At 40.9% G+C, this 23,335-nt stretch overlaps 2 protein-coding genes across 2 annotated transcripts; both read right to left on the minus strand.

Annotated features, from left to right (window-relative positions):
• Positions 1 to 518: 518 nt before the first annotated feature.
• LOC125287135 (myosin light chain kinase, smooth muscle-like) lies at positions 519 to 10,834 on the minus strand. The gene is made up of 15 exons (XM_048232676.1): positions 10,753 to 10,834; positions 10,156 to 10,600; positions 8,823 to 8,960; positions 6,693 to 6,820; positions 5,728 to 5,884; positions 5,138 to 5,449; positions 4,915 to 5,005; positions 4,622 to 4,825; positions 4,165 to 4,382; positions 3,171 to 3,294; positions 2,616 to 2,768; positions 2,391 to 2,520; positions 2,170 to 2,260; positions 1,556 to 1,696; positions 519 to 1,227 (listed from the first exon to the last, which is right to left on the minus strand). Exons 2-15 carry the CDS (start codon positions 10,325 to 10,327, stop codon positions 1,022 to 1,024), a joined length of 2,265 nt encoding a protein of 754 aa, XP_048088633.1. The 5' UTR covers positions 10,328 to 10,600; positions 10,753 to 10,834; the 3' UTR covers positions 519 to 1,021.
• Positions 10,835 to 13,036: 2,202 nt separating this feature from the next.
• On the minus strand, positions 13,037 to 21,964 carry LOC125287147 (EF-hand calcium-binding domain-containing protein 3-like). Its single transcript, XM_048232701.1, has 10 exons — positions 21,808 to 21,964; positions 18,199 to 18,395; positions 17,942 to 18,012; positions 17,427 to 17,525; positions 16,344 to 16,412; positions 16,141 to 16,240; positions 14,624 to 14,763; positions 14,269 to 14,420; positions 13,690 to 13,815; positions 13,037 to 13,416 (listed from the first exon to the last, which is right to left on the minus strand). The coding sequence occupies exons 1-10, from the start codon at positions 21,826 to 21,828 to the stop codon at positions 13,159 to 13,161; spliced, it is 1,233 nt and encodes a 410-aa protein (XP_048088658.1). The 5' UTR covers positions 21,829 to 21,964; the 3' UTR covers positions 13,037 to 13,158.
• Positions 21,965 to 23,335: the final 1,371 nt, after the last annotated feature.

Raw genomic sequence — 23,335 nt, forward strand, 5'->3', positions numbered from 1 at the left:
CCTTAAAAATGATGGACTTGGTTCTTTCCATATCAGAATGCTGTTACAGATGCTTGCAAAATTACATGTGTAAATGTGCCTACTGTACAGACTAGGTTTAAATAAGACCCAGTCAGCTATCTCTATCTTTTTTTCTCAAAGACTGGCATGGTAGAAAGAGAGTGTAAAACCTAAACAAAGAAAAAAAATATTGTTCAGAAGTTTTTTTTAGTCCTGATTTTATTTTTTAAAACTGTTCACTGACAAGGCTGGTGAGATTTCCAAATAAGCAATGTCAGTTTTTTTTTTCCAGAATATTTTAATAATCTATGTGTAAATCTTTGAGATTAATGCACTAGTTGAACAAGGATTATTTGAAGAATGGTACATGGTAGAGAACTTCCGTTATAAAGTAAGAAAGCTCTATTAAACTGAATACGAAAAGCCTGGCCTACTTTTTTTGTGTTCGTTTTTACATACGACAACATATGCATAAGTTATTTTTGTACATTGCTACTACTGATACACCAGACACTGCATTTGAAATGTTCTGCTCTTTATTGGTTCGGTTTAAATACGCAGAAGTGCACTTGTAAAGCTTCATATAAAAACACTGCAGTTAAGTTTATAAATGTAGTATACTCAAAAATATTGAAAATATACTATTGCTAAAACATACAAGATCATTCATTTATATAAAAATAGATCATTTAAGTGCTCCTGGTGGATCTGTAGTTGTGACAACTGGCAACAGTAACTTTGTGAAACCATTAATGTGCCTTGAAGCTAGGAGGCATGTGGAAACGTGGACATCAAATAACTCATTGTGCTGTGTGCAACTTCATATATAACCTGTGACAACCCATGTATAAAACAGTATAAAAGACCTGTACTACAACTCATGGAGCCTCTTCATTCAATTCCACTTTAAACCACAACCTGAACTGTGTGAGGACTGATCATCACGGTCATGATGCTGCTTTGCTGGGGGAGTTTATCTGCAGTAGTCATCTCCAGGAGCTCTGCTCACACATGCAGGCTTCTACATCTCCACTGTGAGGCGGGCTGAGCACAGCGCCTCCCCTAGTCTGTTGCTGGCACGACACTTGTAGACCCCAGAGTCCTGCGGCTCCACGTCCGACAGAATGAGCGCGCAGGTGCCGTCCTCCTCGTACGCGATCTGGACCCGATCGGTCTCCTCCACCGGGTCTTCATTATGCAGCCACAGCACCTCCGGATCAGGGTACCCTGTAATTATTGAAACATCGACATCAATGTCAGTAAAAGCACAAACTCCATTTTTCAACTTGCTTAAAGAGGACATGAAACACAAGATTAAGTTTTCTTAGTTTCAGGACAGGCTGCTGCATATCAGTCTTGTGCATCTCAGGTATGCAGATGCCACCCTTTTCTCCTGGCTGAGGTAATTGGGTTGATTACATCCAATTAACAGTGAACCTCATGTCTCCCCATCATGAGACAGCTCATGTGATTCCAGCTTAAGCTAACGTCTGCCCTGATGCGGTGCGCATGGTTGCGTTTAGTGATTCTGCACGGTTGGGGCTCTGTTCAGTACCTTGGATGTTGCACACAAGGTGGACCGTGGAGCCGCGGAGCCGGGTCATGTCACTCAGGGTGCTGTTGAAGCGTGGCTCACTCCTCAGGCTCTTGTCCAGGGACTGGACGGCCTTCTCTGCCTGCGGACTCAGCGTCAGCTCTAGAAGAACAAAGAAACAGATAGAAGTTACAGATACAAATGTGTATGAGACACAGCTGATTTTGTGGAATGTGTTTAGAGGCTCTTTCTAATCAGCCAGGTTATTTTGTTGTTAGGTCAGTTTAGTAGTCTTGAGACTGCCAGTTCATCACACTGGCACTTTAGACAATCTACAAAGGCTTAGATGGCAAAACATGACACCTCTTGAACAAAATAATATTTTGTGATCTAGGGAATGCATTGGTCTGGGAAAGCTATACACCACATATATATAAGTATATATACTCTTTTGATCCCGTGAGGGAAATTTAGTCTCTGCATTTAACCCAATCCGTGAATTAGTGAAACACACACATCACACAGTGAACACACAGTGAGGTGAAGACAGCTCATACCTTGTTCTATTGATGAACACAGTGATTAAAAATAAAATGGCACGCCCGGCCCAAGGAGATGGTTGCATTAATACCTACCATCAACTGATGAGTTTAGGGAGTCTGGTCCATCTGATTTACTGGAAAGATGAGTCATCCTCTTCAATGCCAGAACCGCCTTCCCAGCTTTCTGTGGTTAGATGTAAAAGCATAAAATGTATTAAATTAGTAATGGGTAATGATTAAAGAATAAAGTAAAATAATTGTTTATCTAAATAAAAAAAGAAATCATTCTTCACAAGAAGTGAGACTTTCCATACCTTCCATTTTTGTTTAGCCAGAAATCTCCTCATCTTGCCCTTGTTGAGGGATTTGGTTGCACGTGGCTCCGGTGTAGAGAAAGACGCCATCCAGGGGTGTGCCAGCGCTTCTTCACAAGATATTCGCTCTCTGCAAGTACATGTGCATTAGCAAACACAGATCTAACAGCTGTTCAGCCACAGACTGAGAACTAGATAGGAGTGTCTAATTACTGCAGCACCGACCTGTTGTCCTTTTTGAGCAGCGAGCGGATAAAATCTTTGGCCTCATCGGTGATGTCCTCAAAGCTCTCAGAGTCAAATTCCCAGCGGGCTGCGGTCACCAGAGTCAGTGTCTCCGCATCACTGTTCCCCTGGAACGGAGACTCCCCACTCAGCCTAGTGGAGTCCAGACAGACAGACAGATGTGAAACAACTTGGAGGAAGAAGGAAATTACATAGCATACAGGGCTGGAGGAAGGAGAGAATATTTAAGGCCAAGAACTGCATTTTAGGCACTTTTCCTCTAATTTTTGATCTCATGTTACTATTTTCAACAGCAGATGGCAGCAAAGTTAAATTGCACATGTAAAGTAGTCTAGTGGACTTGTTTGTGGTTGAGGAGAGGAAGTGGGTCGCCAGACAGAGGCGAGACCCTTTCCCCTGCGTTAAGCAAATTCAGGAAGGAAACATACCAAAAGCCAAAACAGTTAAACATAATCCAAAATTGCTCCCCTCTGTCAATGTTTGTCTACTCAATAACTAACTGCATGTTTGAACAGTATTAGATATGGGGCTCACAAGATATAACAGATGACTCCAATGCTCCACATGTCTGTGGCCAGACCCACAGGCTCATAGCCGATCACTTCTGGCGCCACAAACTCGGGGGTCCCATGCATCACCATCAGTGGGTTGTGTGGGTCTGGAGGAAACCGCCACAGCGACAGCAAACAAACATAGTGGGGAAATGAGTGGGGGAAAAAAACATTTTTCCCTAAGCATCCAGACAGAAGCATTAGGCAGAAAAGGTGATGAAAGCCTCTACATTTGAATGTTCACGTTAAAAAACAGCAGAGATGACAGCAGCTTTGCAGCAGAGTTCGAGAGCCTGAGTTTTGTTACTCTGAGGAGGCTCTGAAGGTGTGATTCACACGTGGCCACATCAGTACAGCATGTGACGGTAAATGCACAGCACTGTGAATACTATAACAGAATGTGTTGCTTGTCTCAGGAGGGTGTCTGCACATGACTGCCATGAGATCTATGCCGGTGCTGTTGTGGTTAAATGTGTTTTAGTGCGGAATCGCTCATGCTTCAAAGAAGCCAGTGCTACCATGTGTCTTTTGTGTATTTAGCCTTCAGATATAACGATGGCCAACCCATTCCTGTTTATGCAAACAAAGCTTGCAGATATTATCTGTGCTTCTGCCATACTATCCAGTCAGAATGAATGAGCAAGATGAGCACCATGACCACACAATGAGACATGTAAAAATGACAGAAGTTTGAATACAATTCAAAGCAACAGCATGCATATTTCATTATCTTGCCATTGTCATCACCACCCTCACAGTTAAATGAGGGTACAATGTAGCACAATATTTTTCCATACAGAACTTGAAGCCCCACTGTCCTTGAAACTATTCTCTTCTGTTAAAGGTCTGTTGTGTGAAATATCATATTATCACACAGATAAAAGTCCATGTGCATCTGAACACAGGAAGAACAATTGTAAATAAAGTCTCATGACTTGAGGAGGAACTTTTAGATTTTATAGGACGTACAGCCTTACCCAGTTTGCTGCCGAGCCCAAAGTCAATGATCTTTATGAGTGTGCCAGTGGTGTTGACGCATACAATGTTCTCAGGTTTGAGGTCCAGGTGAACAATGTTCTTCTGATGGACGTACTGAATCCCCTCCAGGATCTGCTGCATGTAGCGCACACTGGTGGGCTCCGTGTACTCAAAGTTGTCGTCCATGATGCGCTCAAACAGCTCTCCACCAGCAATACTGCAGACATGAATATTAAAGCCATGCTGAGTCTCTCTGGATTCTTGCCACTCGTATAAACAGTGATGTACAGTACCTGAACAACTTCAAACCCAAGACAGCGTTGTACATTACAAAACATACTACCAGAAAACTAGCTTTCAGAGCTACCAGAAAGACAGCAAAAGGCTCCATAAGTTAAACCCCTCCTATCCACAACAAATAAATAAGTAGTATGTGGGGATAAAGGATCAACTCACTATTCCATGATCATGACTATCTCAGAGCGGCTGTCATAAGCTCCCAGGCACTGCACGAGTTTCGGATGGTGCAGCTCGTTCATCAGTTCAATTTCCTTCCGGGCCGCTGTTTTCTCTCTGGACCCACGTCCCCGGTAGAACTTCCCAGCACTTGCCCGGCCATTCTCTTTGTGCACAAGCCGGTACACCTGCCCAAACTTCCCTCTGAGGAACAATTGGTAGAAGATGTTCAAACACAGAGGTGGTTACGGCTGTGAGCAAACAGACTGACATGGGTAGAGACAAGCACTCACACTCCTAGTCGCTCATGAACATTGTAGTGATCCTTCACAGTGTGCTTGGTGTCAATGACCACGTCCACATAAGACTCCTCGTGTGGACAATCTTTGGAGGTGAAAGAAACATTAACATAACATTTAATTAAATGATGGTTTACACACAACTTAACCTGATATAATAGGCTACTAATGAGCTTTTACAGACAGGGCTATAAAATAAACACATTTGATGTATTGCCTTGTGTTTCCATCCTGATGCAGTCAGATTCCTCACTGGGGTCACTGACGCCTACAGAATTGTAGGCCCTCACACGGAAGCGGTACTCCCCAGACGGGTCAAGGCCCGAACGCACCCGGTAGCAAGTGTTCTGACACCGGCTTGTCAGCTCGGTCCAGTCCCCTGGCTCCCCAGGGCCTACCTGCCTCAGCTCAACCACGTAGCCGGTCACAGCCGAGCCGCCGTCGTAGCACGTGCCTGACCAGGATAGCACCAGAGACCTGGAGGTCAGCTGGGAGACGTAGGGGCAGGAGGCTGGTGGATGGGGTCGGTCTGGACAGACACAAATTAGGAGGAACGAAGAGAAACCGAAAGGGAGAAGGAGCACAGATCACTGACCGAGGACATTGTGAACAGGCAACATAACTCCAGGCCAGATAGGAGAATTTTGAAGTAAACAATTTACATATCCACTAGCTGCAAGTGTAGCCATTAGACTGCTTGAAAGATCTGTACTGGCCCCATGTCTCAAATTCCCATACCCCTTTGTCACCTTCAACTTGAACAATGGCCAAAGACCATTACCAAGCAGTGTCCAATTAAGGCCTCACCTACGACACTCAGCTGGATGGTGTGCTGTGTGGACCCTCTCCGGTTTCTCACGAAGAGTGTGTAACTTCCTGCATCCTCAGGCCTGACGTCCGATATCTGCAGACTGCTGCTCTGCTGTTCACTTTTCACACTGGAACGATCCTCACTCACCACAGCCTGTCAAGCACCAAATTACACTCCACATTGGATCATGTCATAACCGTTTCCATTATTCTAACTGCAGTAAATCATTACAGTTCTGGCCAAAAGTATTGGCACCCATGCTAAAGTTGACTGAAAAGAGGAATATAAAATCATCTTTTGGAAATTGATCTTAATGCCTTAAGTGAAAAATGAGGAAATATCTAACCTTTAAGGACACCAATTTTCTTAGTGAATGAATAATGAATCATAAATAAATAAATGTTCTACCTAGAGATTGGCATGGGTGTTATTTCAGTTAGCCTAATTAGCTGGTTTGATTTGCATTGAGCTCAATGAGCATCAAACCAGCTAATAGGCTAACTGAAATAACACCCATGCCAATCTCTAGGTATGGTGAAGGGTGTGTGATGATGTGGGGCTATTTTAATTCCAAAGGCCAAGGTAACTTTATCAGGATGCACAGTATTCTGGATCCATGAAATAACTGGCCTTTAAAAATACAAATCTGCCTGTCTCTATGGGAATTTGACCCCTGTATTTTAAGGAAGAACATTTATTTATTTATGACACATTATTCATTCACTAAGAAAATTGGTGTCCTTAAAGGTTAGATATTTCATCATTTTTCACTTAAGGCATTAAGATCAATTACCAAAAGATGATTTTATATTCCTTTTTTCAGTCAACTTTAGCATGGGTGCCAATACTTTTGGCCAGCACTGTATGTGCAGGGCGTGGCAATCATCACTCTTTCTGGGGGCATTTATTGGGTAACAGAACACATGTGCAGTATATTGGTGGTGAGTGAGTGGCTCCAGACCTGCTCTCTGTTGTGGATCCAGCAGGAGGCTACAGGCTCCGGGGAGTTGTAGGAGCAGGAGAGCTGAGCCGTCTCTCCCACTCGCACCTCCACATGCTCCGGTGTGTCCTTGAACTTCACTGCTGGGTCTGAGCGGGAGAAAGACGGCATTTCATTGCTCCACTTCTAATCCAGCCACTTCAGAAATGTTCTTTAATGTTCTAAGATATTTTATTACTCTGCCTAGCTGCTCTTATCTGGCATATGAAAAGACTATTCATTTTCCTTAAGTTGGAAGGGGAATGTCTTCCTTCAAAAGTGTTACCCACCACTATAGGTACATCACACCAACATCAGAAATACACATCAAAAGCACAGATTACCAGTCAGGCAATGGCTTTAACTATAGTATTTATCAATGCACTCTTTTTGAAGTTTTACAGTAATCACACACAGCAGATCCCCATTTCTCACCTGTGCTGACACTGGCTCTTTTCTTGGGACCAGAGGTGGGCAGTAACGAAGTACATTTACTTAAGTACTGTACTTAAGTACAGATTTTGAGTATTTGTACTTCACTTGAGTTATTTTTTTAAAAATACTTTCACTTTCACTTCACTACATCTGAATGACAAAAATCGTACTTTTAACTTCACTACATTTCTGTTAAGGCTCTCGTTACTTTTAACTTTCAATAAACTAGGTCTAGCCTATATCGAAACTGTCCCCCCCTCCCCTCTCTTCTACAGCCTATCACTAATCAGGGTTGAGTCACATCTGTGCGCTAGGCTATAAAACCAAGTTCAACGGCTAACCGTTCTCTATTCCTAAATCGACAGCAAGATGGAGGTAGACGGAGATGAAGGCGGATGCCCTGTCGAGTACTCGCACCCATGGCCGTATCGACAAAATGTTTACGTTTACTGAACGGATGAACGATTCCTATCGTTTTAAATACTTTTGTTTGCCGAAAGTAAACCACATCACTGCATACAAAAATTCGCCGTCCAACCTGCGGAAGCAGATTCTGGTGTCTATACACAGTGATGGGGAGTGAATTTGTGGACCCATGTAGTCTTGTTTTGTTTACAGTATAGACAGGCAACCATTTTAAGTGATGGGAAGTGAATTTGTGCACCCATGTAGACTTGTTTAGTTTACTTAAAATGGTTGGCTGTCTATACTGTAAACACAAAGTGGAAAGGGAATTTGTGCACCCATGTAGTCTCTTTTGTTTCCTTGAAATGGTTGGTTAGATTTAAGCATGAAGTAGGCTGTGCTACACACACACCTACCTTACTTGCCCTCAGAAACCACGAGCCACTGTTGGACCTGTGATGTAAAGTTGCTTGAATGTTGCTTTCATGTCAAGCCAGTTTGATAGAAAATAAACATTTTCTTTCTGTCAGTTGGGTTTCTTCATTCTGTAACATTCTATAATCCCTTATTCTGCAGCTTATACAAGCTAGTCAGGGGCATGCATTTAAGTGTTAAACCTTACACATGTAATTTCAAATTGTACTTTAATACTTAAGTATTTTTAAAATCAAGTACTTCAGTACTTTCACTTAAGTACAATTTTGAATATGCAACTTTTACTTGTATCGGAGTAACATTTGACCAGTAGTATCTGTACTTTGACTTAAGTACTGAAATTGAGTACTTCGCCCACCTCTGCTTGGGACTAACGGCTGAAAGGAGACAGGTGAATGGAACAAAAGAATCAGCTGGGTCAATCACACTTAAGGGTGGTCATGTGATGAGGTCATATGACAATTAATCTGGTGAACTGGAATGGAACTTACTGGCATCTACTAATATTAATGATATACAAATTAACTGAGTTCAACTGATTTGAATTTCCCCTTGGGGATCAATAAAGTATCTATCTATATATCTATCTACATTTTATTTTCTCAGGCATCAGAGCACCTGACTAAACATAAATGTCTTGATCATTCATGAGTGTAATAAAGGTAATTTATTCAAGATGCAAGATCTACATTTTGTTAGGGTGTTCTTCCCATGTTGCTATCAAGATGTGCAGTATGTGAAAATTAAGAACACGGTCATGAGGTAATACTTTAGCAACCCTAAACAAAGCAGAAAGTATACTGTGTATTCATGCAGAAGCTCACTGTCAGGCTTTACCTCTCTTCTTCTCTTCCCTTGTTGGACTCTTCTTTGAAGATGCTGCCAGCGTGCTGTTGAAAGAGTGTTTGACCTCTGGCTGCGGCTGTCTGTGGAGCTTGGTTTGATGTGTTTCAGCTGCACGCCCAGGTTTTGAATCTGGTTTGAAAGTGTTTACAATGTTGAGAGTAAATATACAAATGGATATATATACACAAAAAGGAATGTCAATACTCTGGTCAGCCAGGCTTGTTGGGGGAGGATGGAGTATAATGGAACAAGCAGTCAAAATATCCAAATGCTAGGGAATGGCATGTCTACAAATGGGACCCACTGTATGTTATTGCGAAGGACATGTCAGGAAGTCATTAGATAAGAATCCTCAGAAGGGGTCCCTGAGAACAACGGAAATAGTGAGTATTTCTCACTTGAAACACAACTGAATGCCTTTCTCATGCGTGATGTAGTTGCAATGACTTTTGTAACAATCAGTTTGATGATTATTGAAATGAGTGTAGAGAAAACATGGAACTGAATCAATACTTGTGTGAAATTCTTCTCTCTTTTTTCAAAATAATTGTTTGGGAAGCTTAATGTGTAGCTATGACATGACAAAAAATCATAGTGAAATGACATACCTCTCAAAACATGCATTTACATAAAACCTAATCAGCACTACCCTACATGAGACACAACAATACTGCATCTGATGTGCAAAACTGCACATACTCTCCACAGTACCTGCTTCCAAATGTAGACACAGGTTGTCACAGACTTTTGAAACTCTGCAGCAGTAACAACCCTTTTAAGGAAAGGGAACTATGATGTGTAATGAGGTGCTGACCAAAATAGAACACAGGATATACACATGCTATATACACAAAAATCAGAAGGCAGAATAAAATAAATAACTTTCGATTGAGATTAGTTTGCTAATACAGGCAATCAAAGCCTCATGCTGTCACACAAAGCAAGAGAAGATTGTGAGTGTATGGTTCTGTGAACTGTCTGTGAAGCTTTGAGAAAATTAGCAGAGTCACAGTGTACACAACAGTGTGTACAAGTAACAACCAAACAAATCAATCGTGCCATGGACCCACATCTGGACCATGATGAACAGGACTCAATGAGAACTCTTCCTCTCCTAACAATGTATCAGGGATGTGACAACCACCTATTTTGAACTTAAGTGTGTACGCAGATCTGTCTGCATTGACTTCCTGTCATTGTTGTGTCTCAAATAAGCAGTTATCTGGAATGCACACATGGGCACCTCTGTAAAGCATTGTGCAATTGAGTATGTGGGAGACTATTTAGCCCGGCCCTACACCCATTACAAGACTCCTGTTCTTACCTGTAGTGGATTTTGTCTGTTCGTAGTCCAGAAGAATTCTGCTTTTCTCGACTCCATTCTCTAACCTTTGGCCCACATGCACGGTGACCACCTGTGGTGCGCGTGAAGGCTTCAGGTCCATGCTGAAAGTGGACACATATGTTTTCTTCTGACCCCGGTTCTGTGAGGCCATCTTGAGGGAACCCTCTTGCTTGAAACCACCACAAAAGAAAAAAGTGAGAGAGGGCTTCTAAAATGTAGTTTCATCCTCCATGGTCCAGCAGTCTTTTGTTATCCAAGGAATTCCCAGAGTCCTCTTCTCTTCTCTGTTACTCCTGTTTATGTTCTTTCTCTTTGAGCTGTGAATTGCGTTCCTCATTGAGACATCCTGCTCTCTGTGTTGCCACAGGAAATAGCTTCAGTTTTATCAGCACTGATCAGCATGACCAGCCTCCCGGCTACTTCACTGGGTGAGAGAGAGAGAGAGAGAGCACAACAGAAAGAGGGGAGAAAGGGGATCAAGAGACAGAGCAAAAACAACAAAGAATGGCAAGAAAGACAAGCTATACACAGACAAAAACCTCAGAGAGGCAATGGGTGTGGCAACCTGTTGCTCACCTGGTACTGGCAGGTAATCAGCACCTCCCTCAATACAAGGTGAGGTCAGTCAAGCTAACTGGGTTCGGTGAACTTGCAGGCTGCACAGATATTAAAGAGAGATTCTTGTATATGACGGAAAATAGGAGATTTATTCCATTCAACAGACAAAAAAACAAACACTTTTACTCTGGATGGCCTTGTGTAGAGGGTGACCTAATTGTGTGTGTTAAGAATGTTGAAGAGCCAGTTGGAATATCCTTTTGTTAAAGTAAGTAGGCTGTGTGTTTGGATGATTGTGACTGTGGCACCGCCCACACACAATTGCACTGCTTGTCAAAACTTCACATCAACAAGGACGTTAGAGCAGTTTTCCATACACCTAACAGCACTGTGTTTTATTTTATTTATTTATTTTGTTATTTTTTGAAGAGGAGGGGGGGGGGGGGGGGGTTGTGTGTGTGTATACATTTGCCATAATCTGCCCAAAAACTGTTGTTTTGGTCCTTCTAAGGAAGTGGGATATGGGGCCTCAGCAGTAGGATCCTCCCATTTAGTGTCTGGACCGTAAACCATGCTGCCAGCCAGAGGCTCAAACATACCATCCTTTTATGTCCTAATCCCATGGGACAGGGCTGTTTTGCAGAGGCCAGAAGAGGCAGACTCCCGAATAACAGAAAACACTGCTGGATGTTAGTTTCAAACAGGAAAAATCAGACAAATTATAATATGAAATGTGCGGGTAAATCAGGCCCTCTTTAAATGCATCTTGAGGTGGTATGATGAGTCGACTTTGGGGCAGCTGTGGCCTACTGGTTAGCACTTCGGACCTGTAACCGGAGGGTTGCCGGTTCGAAAGCCGACCAGTAGGCACGGCTGAAGTGCCCTTGAGCAAGGCACCTAACCCCTCACTGCTCCCCGAGCGCCGCTGTTGATGCAGGCAGCACACTGCGCCGGGATTAGTGTGTGCTTCACCTCACTGTGTGTACACTATGTGCTGTGTGTGTTTAACTAATTCACGGATTGGGATAAATGTAGAGACCAAATTTCTCTCATGGGATCAAAAGAGTATATATACTTATACTTATACTTGTGAGACTATTTATAAAAACAGGAAAATCTAAACTGAAACAATAGTAAAGAAATAAGTCAATGTTTCAGTAAATATAGCTCAGGAAGGCATAAACAATATTGGACCTGACATGAGACATCAAAACTCTTCTGGTATTAAATGGTTAATACATGGTATTAAATATGTCTATATACATATGTACATTTTCTTAAGCTTTATGGGTCTTGACTGTCAGCAGAGAAAAATCTGAAATGTTTGTCCTGGGAATATTCAACTGTAGACTAGGCTAATATAAACATCACACTGTCCAATTACAGCACTTCACATTTGGTTAGATCAGGCAGTTTGTCAGATGTAGTGCATTTGTCAAATGAGGCTACAAATTATCTAGGACCCAATGGGCTAAACAACTATGAGAAAACTATGCTTGGACATAGTATCATGATGTGTCCAAGCTAATAATTTATAGTATATTATGTATGCACATGAACACACACACATGTACAGTTTTACACCGTAAAAGGAGACAAACTGAACTTTCAAACCCTTGAAACACATCCCCTCCCACCATTGGCATCTGGAGTGCATGATACTTATCAAGAGGAAAGTACTCAAAAATCAAAACACTCAAAAACCCAAACAAACACACACACACACACACACACACACACACACACACACACACACACACACACACACACACATACACACTTCTTATGAATTCCATGACCCAACTGCATGGGACTTGACAATGGTAATTACTCAACTTCCTGATCCCACAGATCTGCAACCGGACCCTTCTAGATGCTAGACGTCTCTGTTTCTAAAAAGGCTAGTAGAGACGGCATTATGAATTTCCCCTTGGGGATCAATAAAGTATCTATCTATCTATCTATCTATCTATCTATCTATCTATCTATGATTTTGATCTGAAACTTTAGAGAATAGAGATTATAATGACTCCAGGTTTCTGTCTGTATATGGAGATGATAATGTTTCAGACCAAACCTGACCACACATCATAGCTTAATGACTTGAGTTTAGCTGCCACTTTCAGACCCCTCATCCTATCTGACACTACACACAGACCAGAGAGGACCCCTACAATCCTACATGAAGTATGCATGTCCCATAGAGAGGACCCCTGAAATCCTACATGAGGCATACCCCTAATGAGCAGTGATTTCCAAAATAAAGAAGCCTGAGAGCTAAACACAAAATGTAGCAGCCATGTCATTTTTATCTACCCAATGGTATTGTTTTTATTCTAGACATAATAATGAAGTCAGCATGTGCCAGAGAGGGGAGAGGGAGGGATGTTTGGCTTGGCCTCAAGAGAGATGAGATGTGACCGGTCATGCCGATTTGTGCGGCACAGAAGAGGCGGGGGTGGATGAGGCTGCGGCCGCCTCCACAATCTCCACCAGCTCGCAGATCTCCACCATGTTCCTCCGGCCGCTCCAGCTCCAGCTGTAGGTGCTGAAGCTCTCAGGGAAGTTGGCGCTATCGGACAGGGTGGGATAGAAGTTCTGTAGGAACCTCCACGACTGTAACGTGTCCCACCTTTTACAAAGGGTCAGGCTGCGCAGGTACGAATCCACTCCCTCCTTAGCCTAAAAAGGGGAAAAGGGAGAAAACAGAAAACAAGAAGGAAATGGTGCAAAAATGTACAGGGTAATGAAAGTGTTGCTAAGAAATGGATATTTATGAATGGAGAAATGACTGCATGAGATGTAAGACCCAAAAAAGATTACTATTCTGCAATTGATGACATTTGCTCTAGGATGCATTGCTTAGTTACATTGGGGCAATATTGTTCAGGTGTTTGTGCGTATTATGCATATACTTGGGTGTGTGCATGTGTCTGTATGTGCTGGGTGGATCACCTTGCGTCTAATCTGGTTAATGTCATCATAGGTCAGTGCCTCTCTGTTCTTCACCTTCAGGTGGACCTTAATTTTCACAGGTGTGACCATTTCATTAGTTTTCATCCCTTCTCGTTTGACTGTTAGCTGTCGGAGTGGCGAGGAGAATGTTAGCAAAAGAGCCATGTTCATGTTCCGCGACCACATGCATTCTGTATCACTGCTATACTGAACATACATTGCAACCAGAAAGTTTTCAGACCCTTTTAATTCTTCACATTTTCATGGACTTCATGGGATATTTCAGTCTTTTATTTTTTATAAATGCATAAACACTCCAAACACCAGCTTTTTTTGTGAATTATTGGAGTACTGGAGTTGAATCCATTTTAAGATAAGTCTGAAACGTAACAACATGTGGGAAACTTAAAAGGGTTTGAAAACTTTCCGGTTGCACTGTGCTTCTTGCTACTTCAAAAAACATTACTTTTTACTAACTTTGATATATGGCATCTATGCACAACACTACATGCATCTACATCTCTACTTAAGGTTACAGAAGTTTACTAATAGGTCCGTAGGTTTGTATACATAACTAACCTGTCTAATGCGATCCTCTATCTCCACAGTCTTCTTGCTTTTATTGGATTTTATATGCTGAATCTTTAGTGATGACATGTATTTGATGTGTGGCCTGTAGGTAGGATTCAGGTATGGTTTCCTGGAATAAGGGCTCCCCGTATCGTCACTGCCTTGGATGAAAGAGACAACTTTGTAAAATGTTGTAAAATGTAATGTTTTGAGGCTCAGACTTTATCTGCGGTCATGCAAATGCACTGAAAAGTGTAAAAATACTTCATAGATCAGACATGCCCTTTGGACAAAAGTGTTTGCTTAATACAATAACCATAACCATAACCATAGATAACTTTGTTGTAACCATGTTGATGCTAACAATTAGGCTGGATGTACTTCAGCAGCTGTCTGGAATGCAGTCCCACCAGATGGGCTCCTTTGGCATAATAGGTGATCACTTGACTGTGTTTCTCCTCATATACTCCATGCAGAAAATTCTGAAATTTTCTTTGATCAAACCTGTGCAATTGCCAAAAAACATAGTTCCTCTTGAAGCAGAATACCAACAGAGGTCATCATGTTTCACTAATTGAAGACACTAATTTTAATGAAGTGCAATGTCTTAAGTCTAACTTAAGCCAATTTAATATCCAAGCAAAAACTATTTGCAAATTTAACACCAAGACCTTAAGCGCAAACATTGATGAGTCAGCTCAATACTCCCACATGCAACACCAGCTATAGCTTTTGTTCATGTACACAAATTTTGCTTGTTGACAGACTTAGGGCGGGCCCTATTTTCGCTATCTGGCGCAAGGCGAAAAGCGGATTATCTAAACGCAACGTTTATTCTTATCTTGCACGTCTCTTCTTTTAAGCGACGTGACAAGAGGCGTGGCAATTAACGACCTAAGGAGGGGTCTGCCGCGCTGTCTAAAAATTACTATCATACACTACCTAAGAGGCATTACGCCACTGACCAAAAGAAACCTGGTCAGGTCTATAGCGAGTTGTTTATATGTTATTTTAAGAGCCATTATCAACAGTGATATGGGCGGGTGCACAACGCACCATGCTTCTCTCATCCATAAACGCACACCAGCGCATATCCATGCAAAACATTACAAATTACATGATTAAAATGGGAAACATAATTAGAATAAAGATATTATGAAATACATCACGAGATGTCACGAGATGTAAGCAACTCCTCTGCAGGATAAAAAAAATGTATTCAGTCATTTGAACATTACTGGGGAAAGTGTTGCTTTTTTTCAGGCTATGTTTTCGATGATAACCTATTTTCAGTCAATAGTAAAAAATAACTGTGTATAACTGTTTTGTCATTAACTGAGACCAAGGTGAAGTTAGTTTTACTTTGCCAATGGGTTAAAATAACAGACGAGTGCAAATGCGTGTGTTAGAGTTTAGTAAAGCATGGTTTAGTGGAATAAATGTTCCATACAGTCTCGAGTGCAAGCAGATTCCTTCAAATGTGCCACTGACTATCTAAATACCGATGCGCTGTTTGAAGTTGTGCTGCGCGCTGTTAAAAGGAATGACAAATATCATTCTCATGGGTTTAAATGATTTTACGGCCCAAACACACCCATGACTGATTAAGAAACCTAGGAACGGTTTGTTGCGCCATCCCCCCGACGTTTGATAACGGAAACACTGCCACTGCCTACTAAATTTAAATAGGCTTTTGACTAGTTACCATGTGTTTTAGACAACGAAGATAGGGCCCTGAATCTTTATAGATCTATTTATGATGGATTATGACAAAAACAATATGTTGTAACCAGTAGGATGTTTTCAACTGAAAAATGGGTAGTAGAGACTATAAGGTAGTACTCCAAAGAGCTGCACTGAGTGCTACGTGACAATGCTTACCTCATGAGCTCCCCAGGTGAAATACTGGAAATGTTATCTGCATTCAGAATGCTGTTAAGGATTTTATAAAAGTGTATGTAAGGCTCAGCCTTAGGGTCACCTGGATAGACAGAGAGGGAGGGGGGGTTATATCTCCACTCCACTACAGCTGACAACCAAAGTTAATAGGAACAGGCTTCAGGGTTTCATAGCAACCAACTAACCTTTCAGACACCGTGAGAATTTTTGCTTATCCGTGATGACTGAAAGAAACTTCTGGAAAGCCTCATCATCTGAAAACAGACAAATTAAATTCAAACAGTCTCACAGACAATGTAAAAACTAAATATCAACCTATAACAGTGTTTCTCAAACTTTTTCAGACCAAGGACCACTTAACCAATAAATGGACCTAACTAAAAAGAATTGTTTTTCTTTTTTAAAAATCAGTAGACCTACTTCAACAGTATATTACACAATAGGCCTACTCACTGAACCACTTTGCTTATTGTCTTTGCATCTTGCTTATTGTGCCAGAGGATTCATAAGATTTAAACTGGCGTAGCTTATTGCAGAAGTGTTTGGAATTACATACAAGTTGGTTCAATATTGCAAACATTATTTTACCACGTCTGCTCGCGGACCATGTGGAAAAGCTTGCGGACCACGCTTTGATGAGAAATACTGCCCTATAACAAGCTAAGACTTAAATTAGTTGTTATTCTACAAACCCCTCAAGGCTATTTGTGTCTCTCTCTCCTTTACACATATATTGAAATGTGTACAGTATATTATATAATTTCCGGGAGGTGTTCTGTGACACTAAGCACAGACCCAGTTGACATGTTATACATGTCAAACTAATGTGTAGAGGTGTGCGCACATCTATAACAATTCTACAGGTACTGGATACTAGAAACACCGAGTAAAACAAAAGAAAAGATATCCGCACACTGTCTCTAAAGCTCCCAGTTTAGTGGTGGGTTATACACATTTATACACAACGTTTAGACCACCCAGGTCTTCGTCAGGTGTGAATGTTATACATGTCCCTATGACCGTGGCACTGGGAGCCCTGTAGAGAGCCTCTGTCTGTCTGTGTGTTGTGTTGAAAGTAGTAAAGCACAGGAGGCCGACGTATGAACTAAAACTCATTTATATAGCATTCAAAGCATGGTAGTACAACTCTACATCCGAACTCATACTTCTTCATTCTCTCCACTGGCTATCAACCCCCATTACTGTATGTAACATTACACTGACACCTTGTGGTGTGGTTCCAAGTGCAGACACAACATTTTGCTCACCTTCATCACTCCAGGCTGTGTCGTTCTGCTCTGATCTGGTCTGCACAGGGGATGATCTCCTAGATAATCTCCTCATATGCCTGTAAGCAGCCTTAAATTCTGCAGGAGACAAAACAGGGGATTATACGGAGGTTGATGGTACTACAGAACAAAATATTATTGTTTTGGCTGTGCTTTGACTACAAAATGATGGCAAAAAGTAATATGGACATAATCATAATAAAACACTAATGCAATAAACATCATAAATCCTAGATAAGATGGACCATTGTTGTATCTGTTGAAAATGATTTAGTAGCTTTTGAATTCAGGCTACAAAAGTTAAGTAAAGTAAAGTTAAGCTGTAAATCTAGAAGTGAGGACTGAATGAATTTTCAGGTTTTAGAATGAATGTTGTACTCTCGCTGTTAGTCTTTGTTACTGTAGCCTTCTGTCAGGTGTGTCATGCTAGGCTACTGTGGCAGCCTCTGATGCACTGTAGTTCTGTGCCATGTCTTTTGGCTTTGTTCCCTCACCCTCCAAATGCTCTTCGGAGAGTGGTTGCTCTGTTGACAAACAGGACAACTCGCCCATGGTCCACGCCCCACTGAAATGAATCAACAAACAAAAAGAGACCTAAGAGAAATTCTGCAAAGCTGCGGAGTTCATGCCACATTTAAAGCAGTCATTTGCACAGACTTGGGTATATATAGGCCACCCACTAGGTTGCTGCAATCCTTGAATAACATGAAAAACTGAAACTCAAGTGGCTACAAGAATGTTTCCCACTAACGGTAAAGCCGAAATCTCCTCCATGCTTTCTGTCCCAAGAAGGCCCGGAAAACCGCTGTCCTTCAGGAGGAGGCTCTTCTCCCTAGCTTTTGTGTCACTTGTCACAGTTGTGGAATCAGGTTTCCAAAAAGAGAGTCTTTTTTTCTTCTTTTTAGTTGTTTCACCAGTAGGGCTAGACTCCTTAGTCGTGAGGCTCTGCTGTGGGAGACATTCAGATTCAGTAAAGTTTAGTCTTTAGTAAACCCATAATTAGCAGCAAAAAGGACATAGGCAACATATCAAATATTGAAAATGAAAATTCTATGGAAAATATGTTCATCTTGAATTTGATGTCAGCTATATGTTTCACAAAAAGTTAGGACAGGGAGTGTTTACCACTGTGCTGCTTCACCTCTTCATTTAACACAATTCTGTAAATGTTTAGGAACTGAGAAGAGAGAGAGAAAAGTTTTGAGAATGAAATGTTGTCCCGTTCCTGCCCAATTTTCAGATTGCAGTTGTTCAACATTATGAGGTATACTTTCATTCCATGGTGCACCTAATTTGACAGGTCTGGACTGCAGACAGGCCATTTTAGCACCTGGACTCTTTCTCTATGGAGAAATGCTGTTAAATATGTGCAGAATTCATTTTGGCATTGTTTCCCTGAAATATTCAAGGTCTTCCCTGGAAAAAAAAAACATTGATTTCCAAAAAGATTTGCAATACATGTAAGTATAAATATACTCTTTTGATCCCGTGAGGGAAATTTGGTCTCCTCATTTATCCCAATCTGTGAATTAGTGAACACACTCAGCACACAGTGAGGTGAAGCACACACTAATCCCGGCGCAGTGAGCTGCCTGCAACAACAGCGGTGCTCGGGGAGCAGTGAGGTCCCTTGCTCAAGGGCACTTCAGCCGTGCCTACTGGTCGGGGTTCGAACCGGCAACCAAGTCCGAAGTGCCCCAATCAATATTTGATTGGTCTAACCACAGGACCTTTATCCACGTTACCTCAGCATTTTAAACAAGCTCAGGCCCAGATGGTGGTATTTCTGTATCATGCCTAAATTCAATTTTGGCTGTTGTATAAACTAGCATTTCTGAATCGAGTATCAAACTGTGCTCATAGACAATGGTTGTCAGAGGTATTCCTGAGCTCATACATCTGAGGTCCAAAAGACCATGGCCATTCAATTCTGTTTTTCAACTCTATCCCTAGTTTGCAAAGATTTCCCTGGAGTCTCTGATTTTATTTCAATGATATTATGTACTGTAGACGATGAACTCCCCAAATACTTCACAATTTCATGTTAAGAAGCATTACAATTATATTGTTTCATCATTTGTCCACACAGTTACCCTAATCAGTTGTGAAGCATTCCTCCTTTTGTTTTCTTTATCCTTACACAACTTTTCCAGCATTTTGTTACCCCCGTCCCAACTTTTATGAAACATGAACATGTATTCTCCATGAAATAGTCAAATTTCAGGCAGAAATCGAACCCGGGTCGCCGGCGTACGGTGCAGGGCTCATTTTCATCATTTGATATGTTTTCTGTCCTTTTTGCAGCTAAATATGAGTTTACGAGATTTGCAGATTATTACATTCTGTTTTATTCGTATTTTACACAATGTCCTAACTTTTTCTGATTTGGGGTTGTACAAAAGAGAGTGACTATAAGATGTAACTCATTTGTTGATTCAATATGGTACAAGGTCTTAATAATACTTTGGGGACACGCGCCCCTCAATATTCAACTATGCTCAAAATAAATATATAAAAATGCTACAGCCTATTAAATGTAATCACAAATTTTACTTAACAATTGGTAACTAGAATTAATTTTATAGTCCTAACTAGCCAACAGCCCAACACGTAAAGTTGTGATTCATTATTGTTTCCCTCAATTGTTGATGGGACATTTAAAGTTTATACCAATACCACAAATTTATAGTTTATGCAAACATGTGCAAAATTAACGGATTCCTTGTCAGTTCAACACGTATTTCATAAACAAATTATGCCGCTTTTTTCGATTGCTAAGATGCACTTAATGAAACCACTTGATCATGAGCTTCACCTTCTTAGCACAGCAGAGGTCATCTCTTGCACTTATTAACACTTTTTAATTGGTTTAACACATTTTCCACATCCTTTTTCAAAACATTTAACACAGTTCTTATATAAAGACTCCAAGCTCTATTGGATAAACTGTGTTGAACAAATGGAAAGTATATATTCACAGCTAATCGATATTGCTTGCAAAATTATGAACTGTGTAATATCACAGCGTGAAACTCCTTTGCACAATTCTTCAATCAGCAACTATTCATTATAAGTAACAGATGACAAGTTGTAGTTCAATAAAATTTGACAGTTAGCCTACATGTTGGGATGAATTTTTATTCAGTACATTTGATCTTTCGCAGTTTATCTAAAACCAGACAAATGGGAAAGAAATGCCACAGACATAGCAGTCTGAAACTCCTGATATTTTTAACTATGTTTTGCATTGTGTTGTCCATTGTGTAATGGTTGATTGAAAGCACACAGTGATTTTACTACAAGTTGTGTTTTTGAAGGTAAAATTTGCTTTTGCTGCATCCTTTACATTTTTTGTGACATTTCTTTTGGCAAGCAAAATGTGTCATTTTGGCCAAAGGGCTCCTGTTTAGACCTGTGTGTTATTGTTTTGAAAATGTGGTATCAGAGTTGACACAAGCATTGAAGTGATCAAGTGTGGGAAAGTTGTGTGAAACAAAACTGTGGTAAAAACAGGTTTTGTTCTTCCTAGGAACTCTGAGGCATGGATGGGATGAAATTCTAACTAAACTTTATAGTTGGCCTTGGGTGGCCACTGGCATTTCTGAGGAAAAACCCCCACAAAATCTGATGGGTTTATTAATGGATAACCTACAGTGACATTCATGCCCCATGTCAGTAAATGTTTTCATGCAGGCAGTGTGTGGTATGGGATTATGCCTACATGTCTTTAAGGTTAACAAACAATATGTTTCTATATCTGTCAGTAATACAAATACAAAATACAGAATACAAAACCATTATTTTTGGTGGCAGGAATAAAACTAAAGGTGGAAAGGAGCAAGGAGGAAATAAGAACATATAAAAAGTGTCATAGCTTAGTCTAGGGTGCAGTTGTTTTGGTTTCAGTATTATACATGATCACATTGAACCATGGTAATCTGGCCACACATAGGCTAGAAGGGCAACATTAGAAGAAAGCAGAGTAAATGCAAATAAAATAAAAAAATAGCTGGGCTTATTTTCCTATAACAATGCAAAGGTTTTTGTTGATCTTATCATAGTACTAATTGAACCATCCCTAATCAATGTTATTATAACATGAAAATGGGAAGAACAGGCCAATTAGACACTATATTTAAAAAGAAAACACATAAACATGTCACATCTGTTCATGAATTTGTATATGGGACATTTGGCTCAATGTTGACTCTATGACTACTGCCCTTAGCCTATATGGTATGTGCAATATGGCTACAGTCTGCAAAGTAAAGAGTTTTACAGGCCTGAGCGTATTCTCATGAATTGTATTTTGTAGGCTACTTTTTGTATGTTACAGACCTACTTGGATACATTGGCCTACCTCTGTTACTTTGGATGACATGGGCGCTTAGATTTGGCTTGCTTTTTTAGGCGATGTCATATGAGCGCCGGGCGTCGAGGGCACTTGAACTGGTCCGATGATGGAGGAGGACACGGTGACAGAAAGAAGGCCAGGCAAGTAGCCTATGCTACCAACAAAGCTACCAGCTTCGACTCGCTGAGTGTTTTATTTGTCACAATGGAGCACAGACGACATAAACAAGACGTGACGTCAAACACTGAGAAATCGGCCTAGGCTAACAAAAATGGTCTAAAATTATGTAGGCCTATTATACGGCAGACGCTTTTGTCCGATGTTATGGCATCAGTAAACATTAGGCCTGCCCTATATTAACATAGCAATTACAATTCAAAATCGAAATGATCAAGTTTGAAGCTTAAGTTTATTGACACATACTTCATGTCAAATTACAAGCAATATTTTTTTATTCAACTTGTAGGTTTTAATTCTCAGAAATCCATTGAGGGCAGCCCTCATTTTCAATAACGCCGAGATTACAATCACAATAGTAAGCCTAGCTATTAGTAAAGCTACAGTAGTAGTATAGCTACCTATATATAAAGTATAGTTTAGTAAGGTAAATTGTTAAACCTTACTTGTAAATTGTTAGCCTTGGAGTGCTCTCAGAAAGTATAAGGTATAAGTATATAGCCTTCTCTGCATTTATCCCAATCCGTAAATTAGTGAAACACTCTCAGGACACAGTGAACACACAGTGAGGTGAAGCACACACTAATCCCGGCGCAGTGAGCTGCATCAACAGCGGCGCTCGGGGAGCAGTGAGGGGTTAGGTGCCTTGCTCAAGGGCACTTCAGCCGTTCCTACTGGTCGGGGTTCGAACCGGCAACCCTCCGGTTGTAAGTCCGAAGTGCTAACCAGTAGGCCACGGCTGCCCCAATAGATATCTTCATAGCCTATAGTCAAATGTAGGCTATGCCTAAAGGTTTAGGTCATATATTATAGACATGGTCTCAATTCATTATCTTTCAGCTCATCTCTTTAAAATAATTTAGATGCAGACGAGACATTTATTGGCTGTATCACAGTGCCACCTGCGGGTTAAGCAGGCGACAAGCAAGAATACATTGTCACACACACACAAATAATGTCTTATTTGCCTTAATTACCTTAATTGCAGTTGAATGTATTAGTGCCTGCGCATTTATTTATCGGTGTTCAACCTCCAACAGAAATATCTTAACTCATTGAGTGCCAAAATGCGTTGAGTGCCAAAAACGTAGGCTAATATTAGTTTTTAGCTTTTTTTTTTAATTACGAAACTAGACACTCTAACACACCTTATATGTGATTTTGGGAACTCTGTGATGAATGGAAATGAAATATATCACGATCGAAAACTCATGAAAACGCAAGATCTGGACATTTTATCTGGACGTTTGATCTTAACTCGGCTTTTGATGGTTGCCGCTTTGTTTCGAATCAGTCACTGATTAGCCTATCAGTGACATGCACGCCTGTTCAAAATCAGGTCATTTATTTTCGTGGG

The sequence above is a fragment of the Alosa alosa genome, chromosome 22 (genome assembly GCF_017589495.1).
Source record: "Alosa alosa isolate M-15738 ecotype Scorff River chromosome 22, AALO_Geno_1.1, whole genome shotgun sequence".
Taxonomy (NCBI): Eukaryota; Metazoa; Chordata; class Actinopteri; order Clupeiformes; family Clupeidae; genus Alosa; species Alosa alosa.

Excerpts from the sequence above, each read along its gene's own strand:
- LOC125287135 (XM_048232676.1), bottom strand. The coding sequence starts at position 10,327 with ATGGCCTCACAGAACCGGGGTCAGAAGAAAACATATGTGTCCACTTTC. Across the intron at positions 6,821-8,822 it reads AAGGGAAGAGAAGAAGAGAG|ACCCAGCAGTGAAGTTCAAG; the intron begins GTAAAGCCTGAC and ends TCTCCCGCTCAG. Across the intron at positions 2,769-3,170 it reads GGAGTCATCTGTTATATCTT|GCTGAGTGGGGAGTCTCCGT; the intron begins GTGAGCCCCATA and ends GGACTCCACTAG.
- LOC125287147 (XM_048232701.1), bottom strand. The coding sequence starts at position 21,828 with ATGTCATCCAAAGTAACAGAG. Across the intron at positions 17,526-17,941 it reads CTCCGAAGAGCATTTGGAGG|AATTTAAGGCTGCTTACAGG; the intron begins GTGAGGGAACAA and ends TGTCTCCTGCAG. Across the intron at positions 13,417-13,689 it reads TTAACCAGATTAGACGCAAG|GCTAAGGAGGGAGTGGATTC; the intron begins GTGATCCACCCA and ends TCCCCTTTTTAG.